Consider the following 19,429-nt stretch of genomic DNA (forward strand, 5'->3'; position numbering starts at 1 on the left):
TGCATGGGCTCGGCAGTGTGGCCTAGTGGCTAAGGTCCTCGCCTTGATCCCATATGGCCACTGGTTCTAATCCCGGCGGCTCCACTTCCTCTCTGTCTCTCCTCCTCTCAGTATATCTGACTTTGTAATAAAAATAAAATAAATCTTTAAAAAAAAAAAAACACTTCTGCACATTATGGAGTAGATAAAATGCATAATCTCTAAATCTGGAAGTAATGTAAAGAACTGAATCAGATAACTATGTAATTTGACCCCTTTTTCTCATCCTTTCTGCATCAGGTCTTGATTCACTTTGTGCTCCATTCCTGTATCTAAATTTCAATAATGAAGGTAAGTCTATCATCTGAATAATTATAGTATATATTTTCCTAAAATGTTTGAATCAAACCAAGATATCTGTTACTAATTTAAGATTCTTGCTCTCTCCCTTGTAAATGCTATAAATTTTACAAAATACTCTGCTTGATGAATCTTAGAAAATATGAAGATTTATTATTATTACTGTTATTACTAGAGCGTTGGTTGTGATCAGGATGTAATTAGAGATTTAGTGGGATCTGGATTGACTATTCTAAATGCATTTATCTACACTGGCAATAATTTTACATTTTCTAAAGATTGGTTTTAGTCCAAATATATTTTTGTTTAGATTTTTTTTTTATGGGAAAGACAGATTTACAGAGAGAAGGACAGAATGATCCATCCATGATTCAATCCACAATGTCCGGAACGGAGTCAATCCGAAGCCAGGAGCTAGGAGCTTCTTCCAGGTCTCCCATGCAGGTGCAGCGTCCCAAGGCTTTGGGGCATCCTCTGCTGCTTTCCCAGGCCACAGGAAGGCAGGGAGCGGGATTAGAGGTGGAACAACCAGAACATGAAATGGCACATGTATGGGATCCTGGCAGTTGCAAGGAGAGGATTTAATCTCTAGGCCATCGTGCCAGGCCCAGTCTACGTATATCTTTTTCCTTTAGATTTATGACTTCATTAGGAAGGCACAATTGTAGAAAGATACGGAGAGACAGAGAGGCTGGAGGGACGGATTCCTTCCCAAATACTAGCCATGACCATGATTGAGCTTGACCCAAAATAATAGCTTGCAACGAAATCCTGGTCCTCCCTGAGTGGCATCAGGGAGCTGCATCAGGTGTGCAGATACTAGCACTTCAACCAGAGCTCTAGTGTCAATTCCAGCATCAGAGGCAACGGTGCAACCTCCTATGCCACAATGCCAGCACCTCTAAGTCTACTTTTAAAAAAAAGTTGTTTTATTTTTGTTTTTGATGATTTTTACATAGTTGATGAAGGGCATAAAGGGTCAGAGGCTAGAAGAAAGTGGGTGAGACAGTGAGACCATTGTTTCCACATTCCTCCCCCCCTTTTTCTTCTCTGTATCTAGGGGAAAGGTAGAAAAAAGGGGAAAAGCTATACTCAGACTCCCAGTCATTCCAGGGTCCTCCATGTGGGGCTCACTCCAGGGATCTTGCTGAAGTGTTTTTGTTAGTGCAACAGTTCTGAATTGCTGCCGATCTTGTGAATACAATCATGATGAATTCTCTCCAGAATACACTGGCTGGCTGACATAGTCTACCTTAAAGTCTCTGTTTATTCCAGATATTCACTGCCAATGCTTGGCTGGAGTACTTGATCAATTTGTTCTGTCCTCCATCCTCTGTTGTAGTAACAGGTGTCCTTTGCAGGCTCCAGTGTACTGCCATATCCATGTGCAACTGGATATGCTGTCCACTGCTCTATCTAAGTGGCTGAGGAGGCCCAGCTCTGACACATGCACTCCGTGGTCAGACCATGGAACCTGCAATTCTCGGCATGGTTGGGGTTCTAAGTCCAGAAGTTCAGTTGGGGGGATTCCTAAAGAAACCTCACTCAGGTGATCCCAGATAGACCTGATTCTTGTGTATGCTTGCTCTGACAGGGTCTGGCACAGTTCATCGCCCAATTCAGCCTAAGCACATGCTGGTGGTTGCAATAACTGGGTCAGTTCTGCCTCCAGCCCTGTCTTCTACACAAACCAGTGGGTGTTGCAGCCCATCCAGATCCTGCCCACCACACACTAGGTTTTCACGTAAACCATGGGAGTTGCAGCCTAGTTGGAGTGACCTGCAATAACCCCCACCAGACTTCCTCCTGCTCTGGTTGTCATGCTTGGCAGTATGTACAGCAGACTGATCCAGTCTGTCCCACGTCTCGTACATGTCAATGGGCTTTGCAACCTAGTTCAACCCAACAATCCCCACTCTCCAGACCACGCTGGTGCCAGCGAGTACCTCTCTTTGTCTAGTCATGCCTGCCCTAGTCCTGGTTCTTGTGCTCACCGGTGAGAGTGGCAATCCGAGAGGGAGATGCCTACTGTTTCCCTGATAGACCCACACCCACTTCTGAATCTTGCACTCTCTAGGTGGTTCTGTAGTTTAGCTTGACATAGTTAGCAACGAGTGTCAGGATCAACTGATGCTGCGGCTAAGTCCAGTCAAACCACACCCACTCTGGCTCATGCATGCACCAGTAGGTACAGTCAGCCCAGCCTCCCTTTCCCCCGATCGAGCTCACATGCAGGCCACAGGTATTGTAGCCCTTCCTGGCCTTGTCTGCCCGCATCCCAGCTCTCATGCTCACAAGTGGGAGTAGTGGTCCAGCAGGAGAGCCCCATGCAGCCCCCCTACCAGGTTCACTTCCTACCTCCTGGGTCTCATTTATGCTGGATGGGTGCTATGGCCCAGTCTGTGGCATGGCTCGCCTTACCTTGGCATTTGCCAGTGGGTGCTGTAGCCCGGCCTGGCCTGGGCTACCCCATTCTAGCTCACACCTGTGGGTGCTACAGCCTAGCTCAGCCCAACCCAGCCAGCCCACAGTCCTGGCCCTGGTATAACCCACACACCATTTTAGTTTTCAGATATCAGCAGGTGATATGAACTGGCCTAGCCTGGCTAACCCCAAACCTGAGCCAAATGTATGCTCTTGGGTACCATTAACTGGCCTGGTCTAGGCTGCTCCCTGTCATGGTTCTTGCGCTCACCTGCAGGGACTGTGTCCCAGCAGAGGAGTTGTTAAAGCTCCTCCATCAGAATCTTTCCCAATGCCAGATCTGATCTCACACACACTGGTGGGTCCATGGCCCAGCTCTACTTAGTCTACCTCCTGTCCTAGGGGGAACAGTGTCCTTTCCTGTCTGACCCTCACCCATTCTGGTTTTTACTGTTGGGCGCTACAGACCAGCCAAGCCTGGTCCACATCCACACACAGATTATGCAAAGCTCAGCAGGGCCAGAGATCTAGCCCAGCCCATCCTACACTCATCTTTGTTCTCACAAGTACCAATGGGTGTGGAGTCTAGCCCAGTCTGGCACACCCAAGACCCAGTCCACACCCATGCCAAGAGAGATTGCAGCTATGTACCAACCAAGCCTCAGCCCCTACTTTGGCCCTCACACTCACCCATGGGAACCACATTCTTGCCAGGGTGTCCCCTTAGCTCCCCAACCAGGCCTATTTCTAGTCACAGATTTTGTGCATGCTGGTGGTTGCTCTGACCCAGCTTGGCACAGTCCCTCACCCGTCTTAGACTTTGCCTTTGGGTGCTGCGGCCTGGCCTGACCTGGTCTGGGTGTTGGAACCTGGCCCTGCTCAGTCTGCTCCCATACTTGGCTCATGCAAACTGGCAAGTGTGATAGCCTAACCTGGCATGATCTGCACTCCAGCATGGTTTCTGCTCTTAACCAGTAGGCAAAGGTCTGCTTGGCCCTATCCAATCCACCCCCTTACAAAACCAACCCATACACTTGCCAATAAATGGAGCTACCTTGCTCAGCCTTCCCTACACCCAGGCCTGGACCATGTGCTCACCATTGGGAGCTATGGCCCACTAGTGGAGTTGCCCAGATTGCTCCACTTAGCTCACCTCCAATCCCAAATCTTACACATGCCAGTGGGTGGCAGGTCCCCACCTGGCACAGCCTGCCCCTTCCTCCCAGCCTTTGTATGAGCTGGTGGCTGTTGCAGTTTGGCCCTCCCCACACCCTGTTTTAGGGTGTGCATGCGGGTGCTACAGACTGGACCTCTCAAACCTGTTCCAAACCTCAGTACCCATGAGTGTTGGTGGGTTTCATGGTCATGCCTAGATCAGCCCATCACCACCTCAACACTTTTTTTTGTTTTAAGATGTATTTTTATTTTTATTGCAAAGTCAGATATACAGAGAAGATGAGAGACAGAGAAGATCTTCCATCTGATGATTCACTCCCAAGTGACTGCAATGGCTGGTGCTGTGCCAATCTGAAGCCAGGAGCCAGGAACCTCCTCTAGGTCTCCCATGTGGGTGCAGGGTCCCAAGGCTTTGGGCCATCCTTGACTGCTTTCCCAGGCTACAAGCAGGGAGCTGGATGGGAAGCGGGGCTGCTGGGATTAGAACCAGTGCCCATATGGGATCCTGGTGCATTCAAGGCGAGGACTTTAGCCACTAGGCCATGGCTCCGGGCCCCACCACCCCAACTCTTAAGCTAACCCAGCAGATTTGTAGTTCAACAGCGTTAGGCCACATATCCCCCAGAATCTTTACCTCATGACCTGGTTCTCTTGTGTGCTGATTACTGTCATGACCCAGGCTAATGTGACCTGTCCCCTGTTCTGACACTCACTATCAGGTGCTGGGATCTAGCCCTGCCAGACAGGCCCCCAGCCATAGCTTCTGTATGGGCTAGCATGTGGTGGTCAGCAATGTTCCTGCTATCAAGCCTAGCTTAGAATTCCCATGTGGGCTGGTGCATTGGTCTGACCCATATCGGCTTTCCAACCTCTCGCTTCCAAAACACCACTTGTTAGTCTTCTCACTTATTCACAAGTACAATGGCCTTGTAGTTGGGAGTCCCCCAGGAGTCGTTCCTCGCCTACATACAATACCCTTATCCAGGGATGTCCCTCAATAGCAATTCCTCACCTGGGCATTAATCCACTGGTCATCGCTCACAATCACCTGTATGATCCCCAGTCTCCCTGAAAATATACAATCCCGCGTCCCCAGAGTGTGCTGCTGAGTGGCCCAAGAGTTTCACCCAGTGCCCTTGGAACCCAGGCTCCCTAGCAGCTGTTGCATGTGGGGTGAGGGTGGGGCAAGGTTCCTCATTCCCCTACCCTCCATGGCAGCCAGGAGCCACCCAACCCGCCACCAGACCCAGGTGGGGAAAGTTTCCACTACCCCTGTGGCGGCCAGTGCCCTCTAAGTTTACTTCCTAAATAACTATTTCCCTCTCCATTTTGCTTCTTTGATGTCTATCTTTGAAATACCTCCTCTGTGTGAAAAGTTTTTTGTTTTTTTCTCTGAACTTACACTGAATTTTGTGTTTCAGGAAATTTATCTTATGTCTGCTATACATTCTAGTTATTTATACAGTAATAATTTTAGTCTTTTTTTTTGGACAGCATTTAAATTTTTTTCTGGCCATTTTCTATAGTACCTTTTTTGTACTAGGTTTTAAAATGATATACTTGTTAAAATTTATTGAAGTGTGAAGTGGGTAGGATCGGACTGGACTACAACACCCATTGCTTCACGAGGAAGACAGGGCTGGAGGCAGAATTGACCCAGCAATTGCAACAACCAGTATGTGCATAAGCTGATTGGCGCAACAGACTGTGCCAGACCCTGTACTAGCAAACTCACGAAAGAATCAGGTCTGGGATCATCTCAGATGAAGTTTCTTTGGAGATCTCTCCAACTGAACTGCTGATCTCAGAACCCCAACCATGAAGAGATTGTGTCAGCCAGTGGATTCTGAAGAGATTTTATCACGATTGGAATGGCGAGATTGGCAGCAATTCAAAACTGTTGAACTATCAAAACTGCTTGAGCAGGACCCTCGGAGCGTGCCTCCCGTTGGGGATCTGAAATGCGTGGGAGACTGGGTGGGGCTTTTACCTTTGTTTCTCCCCTGACCCCAGATACAGGGAAAAATGATAATATTAGTGTGGAAACAATGGTATTACCCACTTTCACCCTGTAGTCCTTGACCGTTTGTACCCTAATCAACTAAATAAGATCATTAAAAAAAATAAATGAAAAAAGAAATGTTGTATACAAAACAAAAAAATTATATACCTGTTAAAATTTATTGATTCTAATCCCAAATTCCTACTTCTGTGACATGTAGAGAACCTGTTTCCATATAATGACATGAATGGATGCCTAATCTCAGAATCTCCATTTTTTTTAAATTCTGTATCATTAGAATTGTGCAATTGAATTTAGATACCATAATCTCAAATAAATTTAATCTTATTATTTGAATGGATTTTTTAAATGTACTTACTGGATCCTGCATGGTGGCCTATCATGTTGCAGTGACATTTCATTTGGGCACCAGTCCCGACTGCTGTACTTCTGAATCATCTCCCTGGATATGGACTGGGAAAGCAGTGGAGGATGGATTAAGTTCTTGGGTCTCTGCCCACCACGTGGGAGATCAGGAGGAAGCGCCTGGCTTGTGACTGCATATTTGCTCAGCTTCAGCTGTTGCAGCCATTTGGGGAGTGATCCAGTGGATGGAAGACCGCTCTAATTCTCTCCTGTCTATGAAAGATATCTTTGAAATAGAAAGCAAAAGTTAATAAATCTTTAAAAAAAAATAGTTTTAAAATGTGCATTTTCTGATACCCTCACTGGTTAGTCTAAACAAGTTTTTTTGCTGTGCTAATTAGACATAACCAGTGTCACTACTCTTGAGCCATCTGTATTTGAAATAACAGGTTAAATCTAGTCGTCTTTAATCCAAAGTTTGCAGACCGTTGTTTGTATCAACAGTAATTAAGGATTAGAAGGGTTATATAATTTATTATGGTGATCATGTTTAGAAATTTAAAAATTATACATAGTTATAATGTTTTATTGTAGGATCGTGATTGCCACAGTAATTTGAAATTCTAGAAAATAACTACTAGAATCATTACTTTTTAACAAATACATGTTTTATGTTTGACACATATTAATTGTACATATTTATGAGGGACTATTATACATGCATATGAGGTTAAATTGATCATATCAAGTTAACTGACATGCCCATCACTTAAAGAATTTAATATTTGTTTGTGTTCAAAATGTTCAAAGAGGATTATTTTATGTTGCTATTTTCTGTTTTAAAACACAGTGAACTTTTCCCCTTAGATTTTGACTTTAGGAATGTGTACTTAGTGAAGGATGCTGGTCAGTCATGTTATTCACTAATTCTTGGTGATTTTTGCCCCTTCCTCTTTCTTAGCTTTGGCTTATGCATGTATGTCTGCTTTTATTCCCAAATACCTGTACAACTTCTTCTTGAAAGACAACTCTCATGTAATCCAAGGTAAGAAAATGTCTTTGCTTATTTTATTACAGGGAAAAGTTACTTAAGTCAAAAGTAACCAATATTTTATTAGATTGATGATTTTTACTCAATAAAATATAGTAATAATAAATCACTAAAACTCATGAAAGTGATCAAAAATTTAGTCTCTTCAATCCACAAAGAATTATGATAGTTTTCTAATTATCTAATATTAGATCTCAACCCAGTATAAATGCTTTTATGCTAATTTAAGAAAATAAGAAAATGCTGTTTGTCTCTCGCAAAGTGCATATGAAATGCTTTGGTGTGGAATAAACTTAATATGAGTAGTTTACTTGTATGGTTAAAGTACTAAAAACTCTTTTTCATTAATTTCATTTCCATGTTTAACACCAAAAATATACTTCCTGTAACATGCCTCTCCTTCAGAGTTCAGAATTCAGTTAGAATGACTTCAGTCCCATTCAGTCTTCTTATTTTCTGAACCACTTCTTTGAAGTAGTGGACTTCTGAATCAAACACTACAAATCCTAAGTTTTACTATTTATTATGTAGTTTTGGACAATTAAGGTTTTTCTTTTTTTTATTTAAACTTAGCAGTTTATAGCATTCAAGCAATATTATACAGAACTTTGTGCATTTTAGGATAGTCAAAGCAGACATAACTCTCACAAGCCATATATTAACAATTGAGGAGTAGAACGGTCTTAGGTCGGTGAGCAGAGATATCCCCAATAACTTAGCAAGTGAGAACTGAACTCTGGATTTTACCTAGTGAAGTCTAGGAAAAGCCAAATCGGGAACCTGACCAGTAAGGTACAGGTTGAGCAATTGTAGGCCAGTTGACTTTTTCCTGTCTGTTCAAAGCTTTCAATATTAGTCTCTGACTGTCTGAGCTAATTGGGGGCTCTTGAGCGACCCTGATGGTCAGTGCAAGAGAGGATTGGGAGCCAAAGTTGGAATTAAGTAAGCACTAGAGAAAGCTCCTCTCTTGAGTCCAGAAGGAAATTTACAATTCTTTTTTCTCTGAGGACCACCCAGGGCTCCTGGCTATTGTTCCAGTGTCACCAGACCCTATGAGTCATTTTGTAGCATACACGATTTCATTTTTTTATGGCTGAGTGATATTCTAAGATATGCACACACACACACACACACACACACACACATTTCTTTATGCAGTCATCTGGTGATGAACATCTAGGTTGATTCTGTATCTTACCTACAATGAAGTAAGCTGCAAAAAGCATCAGTGTATAAGTAACTTCATTGTATGCTGGTTTCATTTCATTTGCATAGATTCCCAAGAGTGAGCTCTCTGGGTCACAGAGGAGATCTATTTTCAGATCTATGAGGAATCTCCAAACTGTCTTCATTAACTCCATAATGGTTCTCCTATTTACATTTCCTACAATATTGCACTAGGGTATTTTTTTTCTCACATTCTTCGCAGCAAGAGTGTGTGTGTGTGTGTGTGTGTGTATGTATGTATGTATTTTGGGTGAGAGCCATTCTGTCTGTGGTGAAGGGAAATCTCATTGTTACACTGTGGTTTTTATTTGCATTTCCCTCATGGCTCATGGTCCCAAGAATGTTTTCATGTGTCTGTTAGCCATTTGTATTTCTTCCTTTGAAAATTGACTTTTCATGACCTTTACCCATTTCGTAAATTGATTATACATTGTTGTTGAGTTTCTTGAGTTCTTTATAGATCCTGGATATTAACCCTCTATCAATTGCATAATTTGAAAATCTTTTCTCACATTGTTCACTTTTATGACTGTTTTCTTTGCAGAATTTTCCTTGCCTGTGGCTATGTCCTGCAGAGTTTTCCTCTAGTGATTTAATGGTATCAGGTCATAGATTTAAATCCTTAATCCATTTAGAGTTGTTTTTTGAATAAGGTATAAAGAAGAGGTCTTGTTTCTTCTTTTGCACACCTACATCCAGTTTCCTCAGTACTATTTGTTAAAGAGACTGTCCTTGCTCCTTCAGTTGATTTTAGCTCACTTGTCAAAAATTTGTTGACTATGGATATGTGTTTGTTTTCTGGAACATATGTAATGTTTCATCGATCTTCATGTCTGTTTCTCTGTCAGTCCCAGACTGTTTTGATTACAATTTCCTTAGTTTGTCTTGAAGTTTGGTATTGTGGTACATTCCATTTTGTTTTTGTTGTTTCCTATGTTTTCATATGTATTTTTAGCATTTTTCTAGTTCTCAGAAGAGTGTCATATCTGTTTTGATTGGGATTACATTGAGTCACAAATTGCTTTCAGTACATTTTGATATTAATTCTACAGTGCACAAACACTGCAGATTTCTCCAGATTCTCATGTCTTCTTCTATTGTATTCTTTAATGTTTTATAATGTTTGCCCTAGAGATCTCTCACATCTTTGGTTAAGTTTGTTCAAAGGCATTTAAATTTATTGCATCTGTTGTGAATGGGACTGATTTCACATGTTGTTTCTCATCTATTGTGCTTGTATATATGAAGTTGATTTTTGTGTATTGATTTTGTGTCCTGCAGTTTTAGGAAATTCTTATCAGTTCTAATATACAGAGAATCATGCTATCTGCAAACAGGGATAGGTTGACTTTCCCGTTTTTAATTTGTATCCTTTTGATTTCTTCTTTATTGCTTAGTGGCTGTGGCTGCAACGTCCCGACCGTATTGAATAGCAGCGGTGAGAGTAGGCATCCGTGTAGGCTTCCCAGCGTTGGGGGCAATGCTTCTAGCATTTCTCTGTTCAGTATGGTGCTGGCCATTGTGTTGAGGAATGCTTATTGTATAGCCAGTTTGCTTAAAATGTTGACAAAAGTTGTTGTCTATTATCTGACGCTTTCTCTTAATCTTTAAAGACAATCATATGGTTTCTATTAGTCTATTAATGTGATAAATCACATATTTACTTAATGTGTGTTGAACCATCCATGCATACCATAGATAAATCCCACTTGATCAACTGAATTTTTTCTAATGTGTGGTTGGATTCAATTAGCTACTATTTTTTGAACAATATTGCACCTACATTTTTCAGCGATACTGATTTTCTTTATTGTTTTTCTCTCTTTTCACAAAAAAAGAAAAAAATCCATTTCAAACTTGAAATTCAGCAAGTATTTCTTTTATGAAATCCCTTTTCAGACATGATGCATCTTTTTTTTAATGATTTATTTATTTTTTAATTATTATTGGAAAGCCGGATATACAGAGAGGAGGAGAGACAGAGAGGAAGATCTTCCATCCGATGTTTCACTCCCCAAGTGAGCCGCAACAGCCGGAGCTGGGCCTATCCAAAGCCAGGAGCCAGGAACTTCTTCCTGGTTTCCCATGTAGGTGCAGGGTCCCAAGGCCTTGGGCCATCCTTGACTGCTTTCCCAGGCCACAAGCAGGGAGCTGGATAGGAAATGGAGCCACCGGGACTAGAACCAGCGCCCATATGGGATCCCGGGGCGTTCAAGGCGAGGACTTTAGCGGCTAGGCTACGCTGCCGGGCCCAGACATGATGCATTTTTTCTTTGCCACAAATCAGGCTATTCCAGCCCTTCCACTTCTTGCTTTGTGCGATTACAGTGGTGTGTGTGTATCAGTCTCATTAGCTTATAATTTCTTACTTTCACAGCTATTTCCTATATTATCTTATGAAATGTCTTTGCAAAAGGAATCAGTGTTGCTTATCCTAAGAACCTCCATTTATGAAAGCAGTACCTGTTACAGTAGTAAAACTATTTGTTGAAAGATTAAATTGCAGCTTCTAAAACATTTTCATTTGTTTGAGAGAGAAACAGACAGGAAGAGGTACCGGGATTAGGTGAGGGAGAGAGAAGAGGAATAGGTAGAGAGAGAGAAGTAAAAAGGAGAGAGGGGAGAGGGGAAAGCATTTTCCAGGCATTTACTCACCTCTCAGATGATCACAAGAGCAAGAGCTGGAACAGTAAAAAGCAGGAATGAAGAATTCCATCCAGGTGTGCCAGGGGCTTTAGCACTTAGGACACGGTTTGTGGCTTTCCCAGGCTTTTTCCCATTAACAGAAAAAAAAATACATGTACGTATATATTACACACACATATATATTTGTATATGTGTGTATAGTATAACATGTTTGTATATGTATTTTTGGTTTGTTTGTTTGTTTGTTTGTTTTTTTAAAGATTTTATTATTATTGGAAAGCCGGATATACAGAGAGGAGGAGAGACAGAGAGGAAGATCTTCCATCCGTTGTTTCACTCCCCAAGTGAGCCGCAACGGGCCAGTGTGCGCTGATCCGATGCCGGGACCAGGAACCTCTTCCGGCTCTCCCACGCAGGTGCAGGGTCCCAAGGCACTGGGCCGTGCTCGACTGCTTTCCCAGGCCACAAGCAAGGAGCTGGATGGGAAGTGGAGCTGCCGGGATTAGAACCGGCGCCCATATGGGATCCTGGGGCTTTCAAGGCGAGGACTTTAGCTGCTAGGCCACGCCGCCGGGCCCTGTATATGTATTTGTATATATGTATAATATATATGCCAATATATTATACAAAGTATATTTTACATATAAAAGATAAATATTTGAATATATGCATATGTAATGTTTATTTACTTATAAGCATTTAAAACACTTTTCTCTTATATATCAGTAGAAAAATTATATGTGTTTAGGATGCCCTGTTTATTTCTTTTTAAACTTAATCCTATTATCTTGTTACCTGTAGGCATTTTAAGAGATAATAAATTTAATTACTTCCTGCCTCAATGAATACTTATTACATTTTTGGCACAATCTAATTATTATCGACATCACTGCTGTTGAGTTAGCCAAGTGCCAATACACATTTTAAGGAGATAATAAATGTAATTACTTCTGCCTAAATGAACACTCATTATCATTTTAGGCACAGTCTTATTAGTACTGGCAAAACTGCTGTTGACTTAACCAAGTAGCAATTCATTTAGTATTAAATTGCCTAAATAATTCAGAGTTGAATTTAGACATTAGCAAAGATTTTAAAGTTAAATAGAAAATAATGGAGAAATTTGGAAGGGATGTATTGTTTAGAATCAATCCAGTGATATTGAAGAACAGGTAAGTAGTTTACAGGATAGACTGATCTGAGGACAGGCACGTTGAAGGAAAAGTCAGCTTCAGGCCAGTAAAGAAAGCAGCAGCCCAACTTTAGCCACATCGTTAGACATACTCTTCTATTATTTTATAAATCCAAGGTCTAGTCGCACGTAGAAGATTTACTTAGTATGAGTTAGAAAGGAAAGCTAGGAAAAAAAGTATGAATCTGGGAAATAGAATTGAGTTAAAAATTTCCCAGTTTTCTTGTAACTGTGTCTGTAAAGCCCTTTGAGGTAAACAAGGACATCCTGTGCCAGGTGGCATCTGTGGCATTTAATGTGTTGTCACGATACCTACGGTGACTTTATTACTCAATCAGAGTGTTTTATAGATTGAAGAAACTACTGCCCCATATACTGTGTCTGCAAATGCCAAGTGAGACTTCCGGAGGCACATTACAAAATACAGTAACAGTACACAGACTTTCAAGAAGTCTTTGAAGGTAAGGGAAGAAAGTGGACATACATACAAAGTCTGAAGTGTGACTGTCAAAAAAAAATAAATAAAGGGTTTTTAAGTGAGTCCCCTTTCTCTCCATATAATAATACTGACAAAAAGATTATGCAGTTTCATGCTACAGGCTACCTAGGAAGAAAAGAACATTGCATATGTTCAATTCAATGCAAATCTCGGTCATTGAGTATTTTAGTAAGAGGCTATCTGTGGACAGTAGTGAACACACTGAGTATATTTTATTGCCCTTTTCACAAATGCCTTGTGATATGTGGCAAAGGAGACTTTTCCTGAAACAGAAAATATTCTTAATAGAGATATTGCTGGGTTTTTTTGTCTGCTTTGCTTTCTTTTTCCTTTCATTTAGAGAAAAAAGGAAATGGCTCAGAAATGTAGCATGAAAGATCTTTTTCCTTTTCTTTTGAGCCCCCTAATATTATATCTAGTTTAAAGAAAGTGCTTGTCCTTTTGTAAGTAGGCCAGATTTTCTGAAAACTTTGTCCTGGGAAATAATTTGAGTTTATATGCATTCAAGTACCTAGCTACTTTTGAGTGCAGTCAGTGAAACATATCGCTAAATGATTTAGTTCTTATTGCTTGATATGAGACCCAGGGCTGTCTATCTGTTCATCTTTACTTAACCTTAGCATCTGTATGATACAGTAGCAGCCAGGTGGCAAATAACAAACAGTTATACAAGTGAGAATACCATTTCCAATTTTGGAGAGAAAGTAATTTGCTTTATATCTATCATCTTCCATTCTTCTTGTCCTTATTCCAACTAACAGACTGAAAACAGAAACCTTAATAGAAAGGAAAATTTAAGAAGGTCCGTAAGTCGGACTCTGAAATTAGATCTCTGCATTAGATCTTTGAGATTTGTTTTGTTGTGTTGTATTTTGTAACAGCTACAAAGATATGACAGTGTCTTGTGAAAGCACTATGCAGAGTTGACTGGGGATTGTCATTTTCAGGTATATAATAAGAAAAAGTGTTTTAAAGGAAAGAAGATCTCTAATTAGCCTAAAAGGTAAAAGAACAATCAATTTTCTTTTTCAAGTACAAGGCTTTATTAAAATGTGGAAAATTGGGCTCAGCATTGTAATGCTTTATGTTACGCCACCATCTGTGACACCAGATCCCATATCAGAGTACTGGTTCAAGGTTTGGCTTCTCTGCTTCTGATCTAGCTCCCTGCTAATGTCCCCAAAAAAGCTGCACAAAGATAGCCACATATTTGGTCCCCTTGGGTCTTGCCCCTGAGTATAGAAGGACCAGATGGCATCTTAGGATTCTGGCTTTGACCTGGCTCAAAACTAGCTGCTCCAGAGATTTGGGAAGCTGAACCAGCAGATGGAAGATCTCTTTCTCTCTCTTTCTAGGTCACTTTGACTTTCAAGCAAAAAGAATAAATCTTAAAAATGAAATGGAAAGCAGAAAATCATATTAGATATGATTAAAATAATAAATAAACTGCATTTTAACTTTGGGAAATTTTCATAAATACCTTTTTCAAAAGTATCTTTTACCTGTTGGTTATAGAATATTATCTGTGATTATTTTAACTAGATTCATATTTTCATCATATAGTGTAAACCACAATCACAATGCTTTGACAGAATTTAATACCTCTTTAAAGAAAAGAATCAAAAATATTATCCATGGAATCCTTTCTCAATCCGATCAATGTCTGTCTTTCTGTAGCTATGCTTAAACTCTATCATTTTTACTTACAAATGAAGAACTTATGCATTTTGACATGTTTTATTTACTCTAGGAAACTTTTAGTTACGTTTTTGAAGAATAACTTGAAATATGGCATGGTACCAATTTCATTCATTCTATTGTAATAGAGTAAGTTCTTTACCTAAAAGTAAAGAAATTTTCTTAAAAGTAAAGTTATAAAAAGTAAAATTTTCTTTAAAGTAAATTTATAAAATGAAGTTTACTTAAACGTGAAAAAATTTCAAGTGTACAATATGTACAGAATTTTTTTTTTTATCCTTTATGTCAGTCCACTTCGGAAAGGTTTTGATAGGATCTTTTACAATTCTGAACTTTTAAAAATTGAAAGAGATCGTCAGCTCTAGATTCCTTATTTCACAGATCAGGAAACCAAAGCTGGCCAAAGGAGAAGACGTGGGAGAGAAATGCAACAATAGCAACAAATCTGCTATGGTTTCCTGTCTCAGGGGCTAGTGGCTATTTCCTTCGATGCTGCCACAATTTTGGTTATTTTTGCAAGACTTCTGTGCGATTATTTTTTACCAGACATTTTACTGATATGTTTGAATAACACCTGTGTCCCCTAGTCCCAAAGTTCTACTCTGAGGAATTCTCAGCATTAAAGCCATCTTGTTGACTGCAGACCCCATCAGCCACCAACACGCTAACTTTCAAAGTAGTTTCCATTTCAAGCATTTGCCAGCATGTGAAAGTTTATCCTAAGCAACTAAAACTTAAAGCTTTACAAATTATATTGACATAAGTAGTATGCAATCCATAGTATAAATGTGTACATTTGTGTGTTCTGTATATATATGTAAATATAATACATATATAAATCCAGCCATCAACGTTTGGCAGAACACTAGCAAAATGTTTTCACAATAGACTGTTTCTTCAGTAGATCCTTAATTAGCTATGAAATTCCACATAGTAATATTTTTATGTTCCAATAAGAATGATATATAATAAACGAGAGCATAGCTGTGGAGAATGGCCTGAGGCATGAATTAACCAGTTTAAAATGAATTATACCTGTAGAAGTTAATAGCTATGTATTTATATAAAAAACACAGTTGAATGCGTGTTCTTGTTGATGTTATGTACCCCTGGTTTCTGGGTAATTTGGGACTATTAACATACCAGCACTAATTTAAAAAAGAACTAATTAAAAAACTTTCCCTGGGGCCTTCGCATATGTACTGGGTCTTCACTTCAGTGTTTAATTTTTGAAGGTGATGTAAATTGTTCTTTTTTGTTGTTGTTCTGAAAGGAACAGGTGGAAGATAATGGATACATTGCAATAGAATAAACACCAAATAATGAAAAGAGTATCAAGTACAAAAAATTCTTTATCCAGCATGAATAAAAATTCATATAGCTCTGGACATAAAATTAGTCATTGTGTGTCCTATTACAGCAGGACCTCCTTTTCTTTATGATGTGATGCTCTTACTATCATTGCTTTATAAGAAAATTGCTATCAATATAACAAGTACAAGTAAGGTTAATTAAGAAAAAAGGAAAGGTTATTTGCAACAATGAATTGTCAAGAATTCACTACTGTTTTTTGATATAGTACAAACAAAAAGCTTGCAAAAATGGAAAAGCTATCCATATATTATTTTTCACTTCTAACTGATGTGAAAAAGTTTGAAGAGTTGAGGTTAAGAAGCAGAAATTATTACTGGGCTGATAATATTTCCATTTTAGAAAATTTTAAAAGTTGAGCTTATTAAAATATGTATAAATTTTGCCTTGGGTTTTTTGTTTTAAATTTTTTATTCCTGTGTTTTCGAGGCAGGGAGACTGAAAAGAGAATCAGTGCCCACTAGTTCACTTCCTCAAGGCCTGCAGTAGCTGAAGTGAGCCAGGCTGAAGGCAGGAGCTGCGATTTCAGTGCAGGTCTTCTGTCTGGGTGCTAAAGACCCAATTTTGAGGAATGCTGCTGCTGCCAGGCACGTTAGCAGGAAGCTGGATTTAGGAAAGGAGCCAGAGCTTGAACCGGGGCATTCCAGTATACACATGCCCGTAACCACGATCCCAAATGCTCACAATTCTATGTTTTTTAGGGGAGCAAAAATTTTGTGGGTTTGATGAGTAAAAATTATTTGATCTTCAGTAGATTATTAACACCATTTTGTTTAGACTCATGCATAATGAGTAAATTGGCAAAAGTAATAGCTTGCTAAAATAATGAAAAAAAACATTTCAACTGAATTCTGTGGATGAGAACAAGATTAGAATCAATGGAAGACATTTATAATTGCCTGTTATGCCTTCTGATTGGCATGATGTTAATTATTCCAAGTATTCCAGATGTGGTTCCTTAGATGAAAATAAATTAGAACTAGAACAGATGCCTATATCCATATATGTGAACAAATTTGAAGCAAAATTATTGTAATTGTGAATACTTACGAATATTTTTCCTGATTTAAGAGCCTGTTCCATTTTTGGAGCATTCAATGAACGTGAGAAAGATTTAAAATTTTATTAGAGAAACCGTATTTGTATTGCTTAATAGGAAAGCATTGTTTATAATTTGTGACTTACAAAATAAACTAATGGCTCTAAAGGCAGAAAATGATTTGTGGTAATTTTTGATATTTTCAATCATTGCCGGTGATTAGTAACATAGATAATTGTTCATTAAAATATCTTCATGCAAAAATTAAATCTCTTTCAGAGTATAAATCAAATATAAATTTATTTGAATTTAATCACTTCATAAAAATAATGTTTATCTTAAACCTTGTTTTCATTTCAGAATATCTGACTGTGTTCTCTCAGATGATTGCATTCCATGACCCAGAGCTGAGTAATCATCTCAATGAGATTGGCTTTATTCCTGATGTGAGTACTTGCTACCTTAATAGAACAGGAGATGAAAAATAAAGCAGAAAATTGGCCTGAAGAAAAGAGTGTATTTTTAAACAAATTTTTTTTTGTCCAAATGTATCTGTCTAAATTGTTGCTACTAATTGTAACCTTCTCCTGTAAAGTTTGTATGGTGAGCCTCCATAATCTCACTTGAAGTAACACTAAAGTCTTGGTTTACTCACTCTGGTTGATAGTGTCAAGTACATTTAGAAAAATCTTGAGGTAAGTGTGTTGTGGCGGGTTTCCTTGTGGATTCTTTGATAGCCCTGAATATGAAGAAATGGGAAATTTCCACATAAATGAAAGCTGCTTTATTTTGCTTATCGTATTACTGTGGAAGTTTTGCCCAGTTTTGACTCACTGTATTCATTTCTAGGCAGCTGGGTATTTAGGGAGGAAATCGGAAATAGTAGGCTTGTTAATGGAAATTTTTTACTTCTTAGACTTGATCGTTTTACTTTTTTTAACCCATTAAAGTTTTCACGCATTCAGTAAATTGAAGAGACAGTACCTGTCCGCAAGCAATTACATTCTTTTTTTAAAAAAAAAAAAATTATTTATTTTTATTACAAAGTCAGATATACAGAGAGGAGAGACAGAGAGGAAGATCTTCCATCCGATGATTCACTCCCCAAGTGAGCGCAACGGCCGGTGCTGCACTGATCCGAAGCTGGGAACCTGGAATCTCTTCCAGGTCTCCCACATGCAGGTGCAGGATCCCAAATCTTTGGGCCATCCTCGACTGCTTTCCCAGGCCACAAGCAGGGAGTTGGATGGGAAGTGGAGCTGCCGGGATAAGAACCGGCGCCCATATGGGATCCCGGCGTGTTCAAGGCGAGGACTTTAGCCGCTAGGCCACGCTGCCGGGTCCAAGCAGTTACATTCTTTACAGAAGTCTTCATTCAGAAATTATATATGAGAGAAGAAAATTTCCATATTATATATAAAGTAGGGAATTAATTTTATAAGATAGTATTCTCATTATCTAACTTTCTTTTAAAAATATTTTATTTGAAAGGCAGAGTTTGGGAGAGACAGAAGTAGGGAGATATTAGTTTCTCTGATTCACACCCCAAATAGCCACAGCTGCCCTGCCACGGCAAGACTGAATCCAGGAGCCAGGAGCTTCTTGTAGGTCTCCCACGTGGGTGCACGGCCCGTGCACTTGGGTCATCTGCTGTTTTCTCATGTGTCTTAGCAGGGACTGGAGGAGAAATAAAGCAGCCAGGATATGAAGTGTTGTCCATATGGCATACTTGCAGTGAAGGATGCCACACTGCAACAATAGCTGAGTCTTACAACATGAACTGTATTCATATGTAATCATTTAAAAACATGAAAGGATATATTCCAAAGTATTATGATTATTGTGGGTTGAAGGTATTATGCATAGATTGGTGTGTCTTGGGAGGATTTGTACAGTTTTCTTATGTTTATAATTTTTAAAACCTTACTTTATAATAACTTTAAGAGAAAGTAGTGTTTTAACAGTGATTTTCCTGCAATGCATAATAAAAAATTGCATAATAATATCCAATGAGACACTTCACAACAGTGTTTTAAAAACTTTTCTTGCAATGCAAAGGAAGATAGTGCGTTTTAATGACACCAAGAACAACGTTGCAACTGTGTGTGTGTCTGTGTGTGTCTGTACACAACTGAAACAAATGATAGAAAATGTTTTACATGCTATTTGTTTGACAGGCATAGATACAAGAAGAGGAAAATGTGTGTAAGACAGATTTTCTGTGTGCTGATTCACTCCCCGATTACCTATAAAAGAAACCTTGTAAAAAATTAAGTAGTGTTCATAATATTGTATTAAGTGTTCAGTTTTGTATATCCCAGCATGCCTCACATTATAAATGTGATTTATAATGTAATACAATACTACATTAAACTGTAGGGGTAAAGGTGAGGAATTTG

General features: G+C 39.4%; 1 protein-coding gene across 3 annotated transcripts in view; it reads left to right on the top strand.

Moving 5' to 3' along the window:
* Positions 1–19,429, top strand: part of TBCK (TBC1 domain containing kinase) — a 184,275-nt gene that overhangs the window by 68,869 nt on the left and 95,977 nt on the right. For all 3 annotated transcript variants that reach the window (XM_058666970.1, XM_058666971.1, XM_058666972.1), the window contains 3 exons: positions 280–330; positions 7,269–7,352; positions 17,391–17,476. In XM_058666970.1, the coding sequence (XP_058522953.1) occupies positions 280–330; positions 7,269–7,352; positions 17,391–17,476 (221 nt within the window). The remainder of the gene's footprint in view (positions 1–279; positions 331–7,268; positions 7,353–17,390; positions 17,477–19,429) is intronic.

Source organism: Ochotona princeps, chromosome 7 (assembly GCF_030435755.1).
Source record: "Ochotona princeps isolate mOchPri1 chromosome 7, mOchPri1.hap1, whole genome shotgun sequence".
Taxonomy (NCBI): domain Eukaryota; kingdom Metazoa; phylum Chordata; class Mammalia; order Lagomorpha; family Ochotonidae; genus Ochotona; species Ochotona princeps.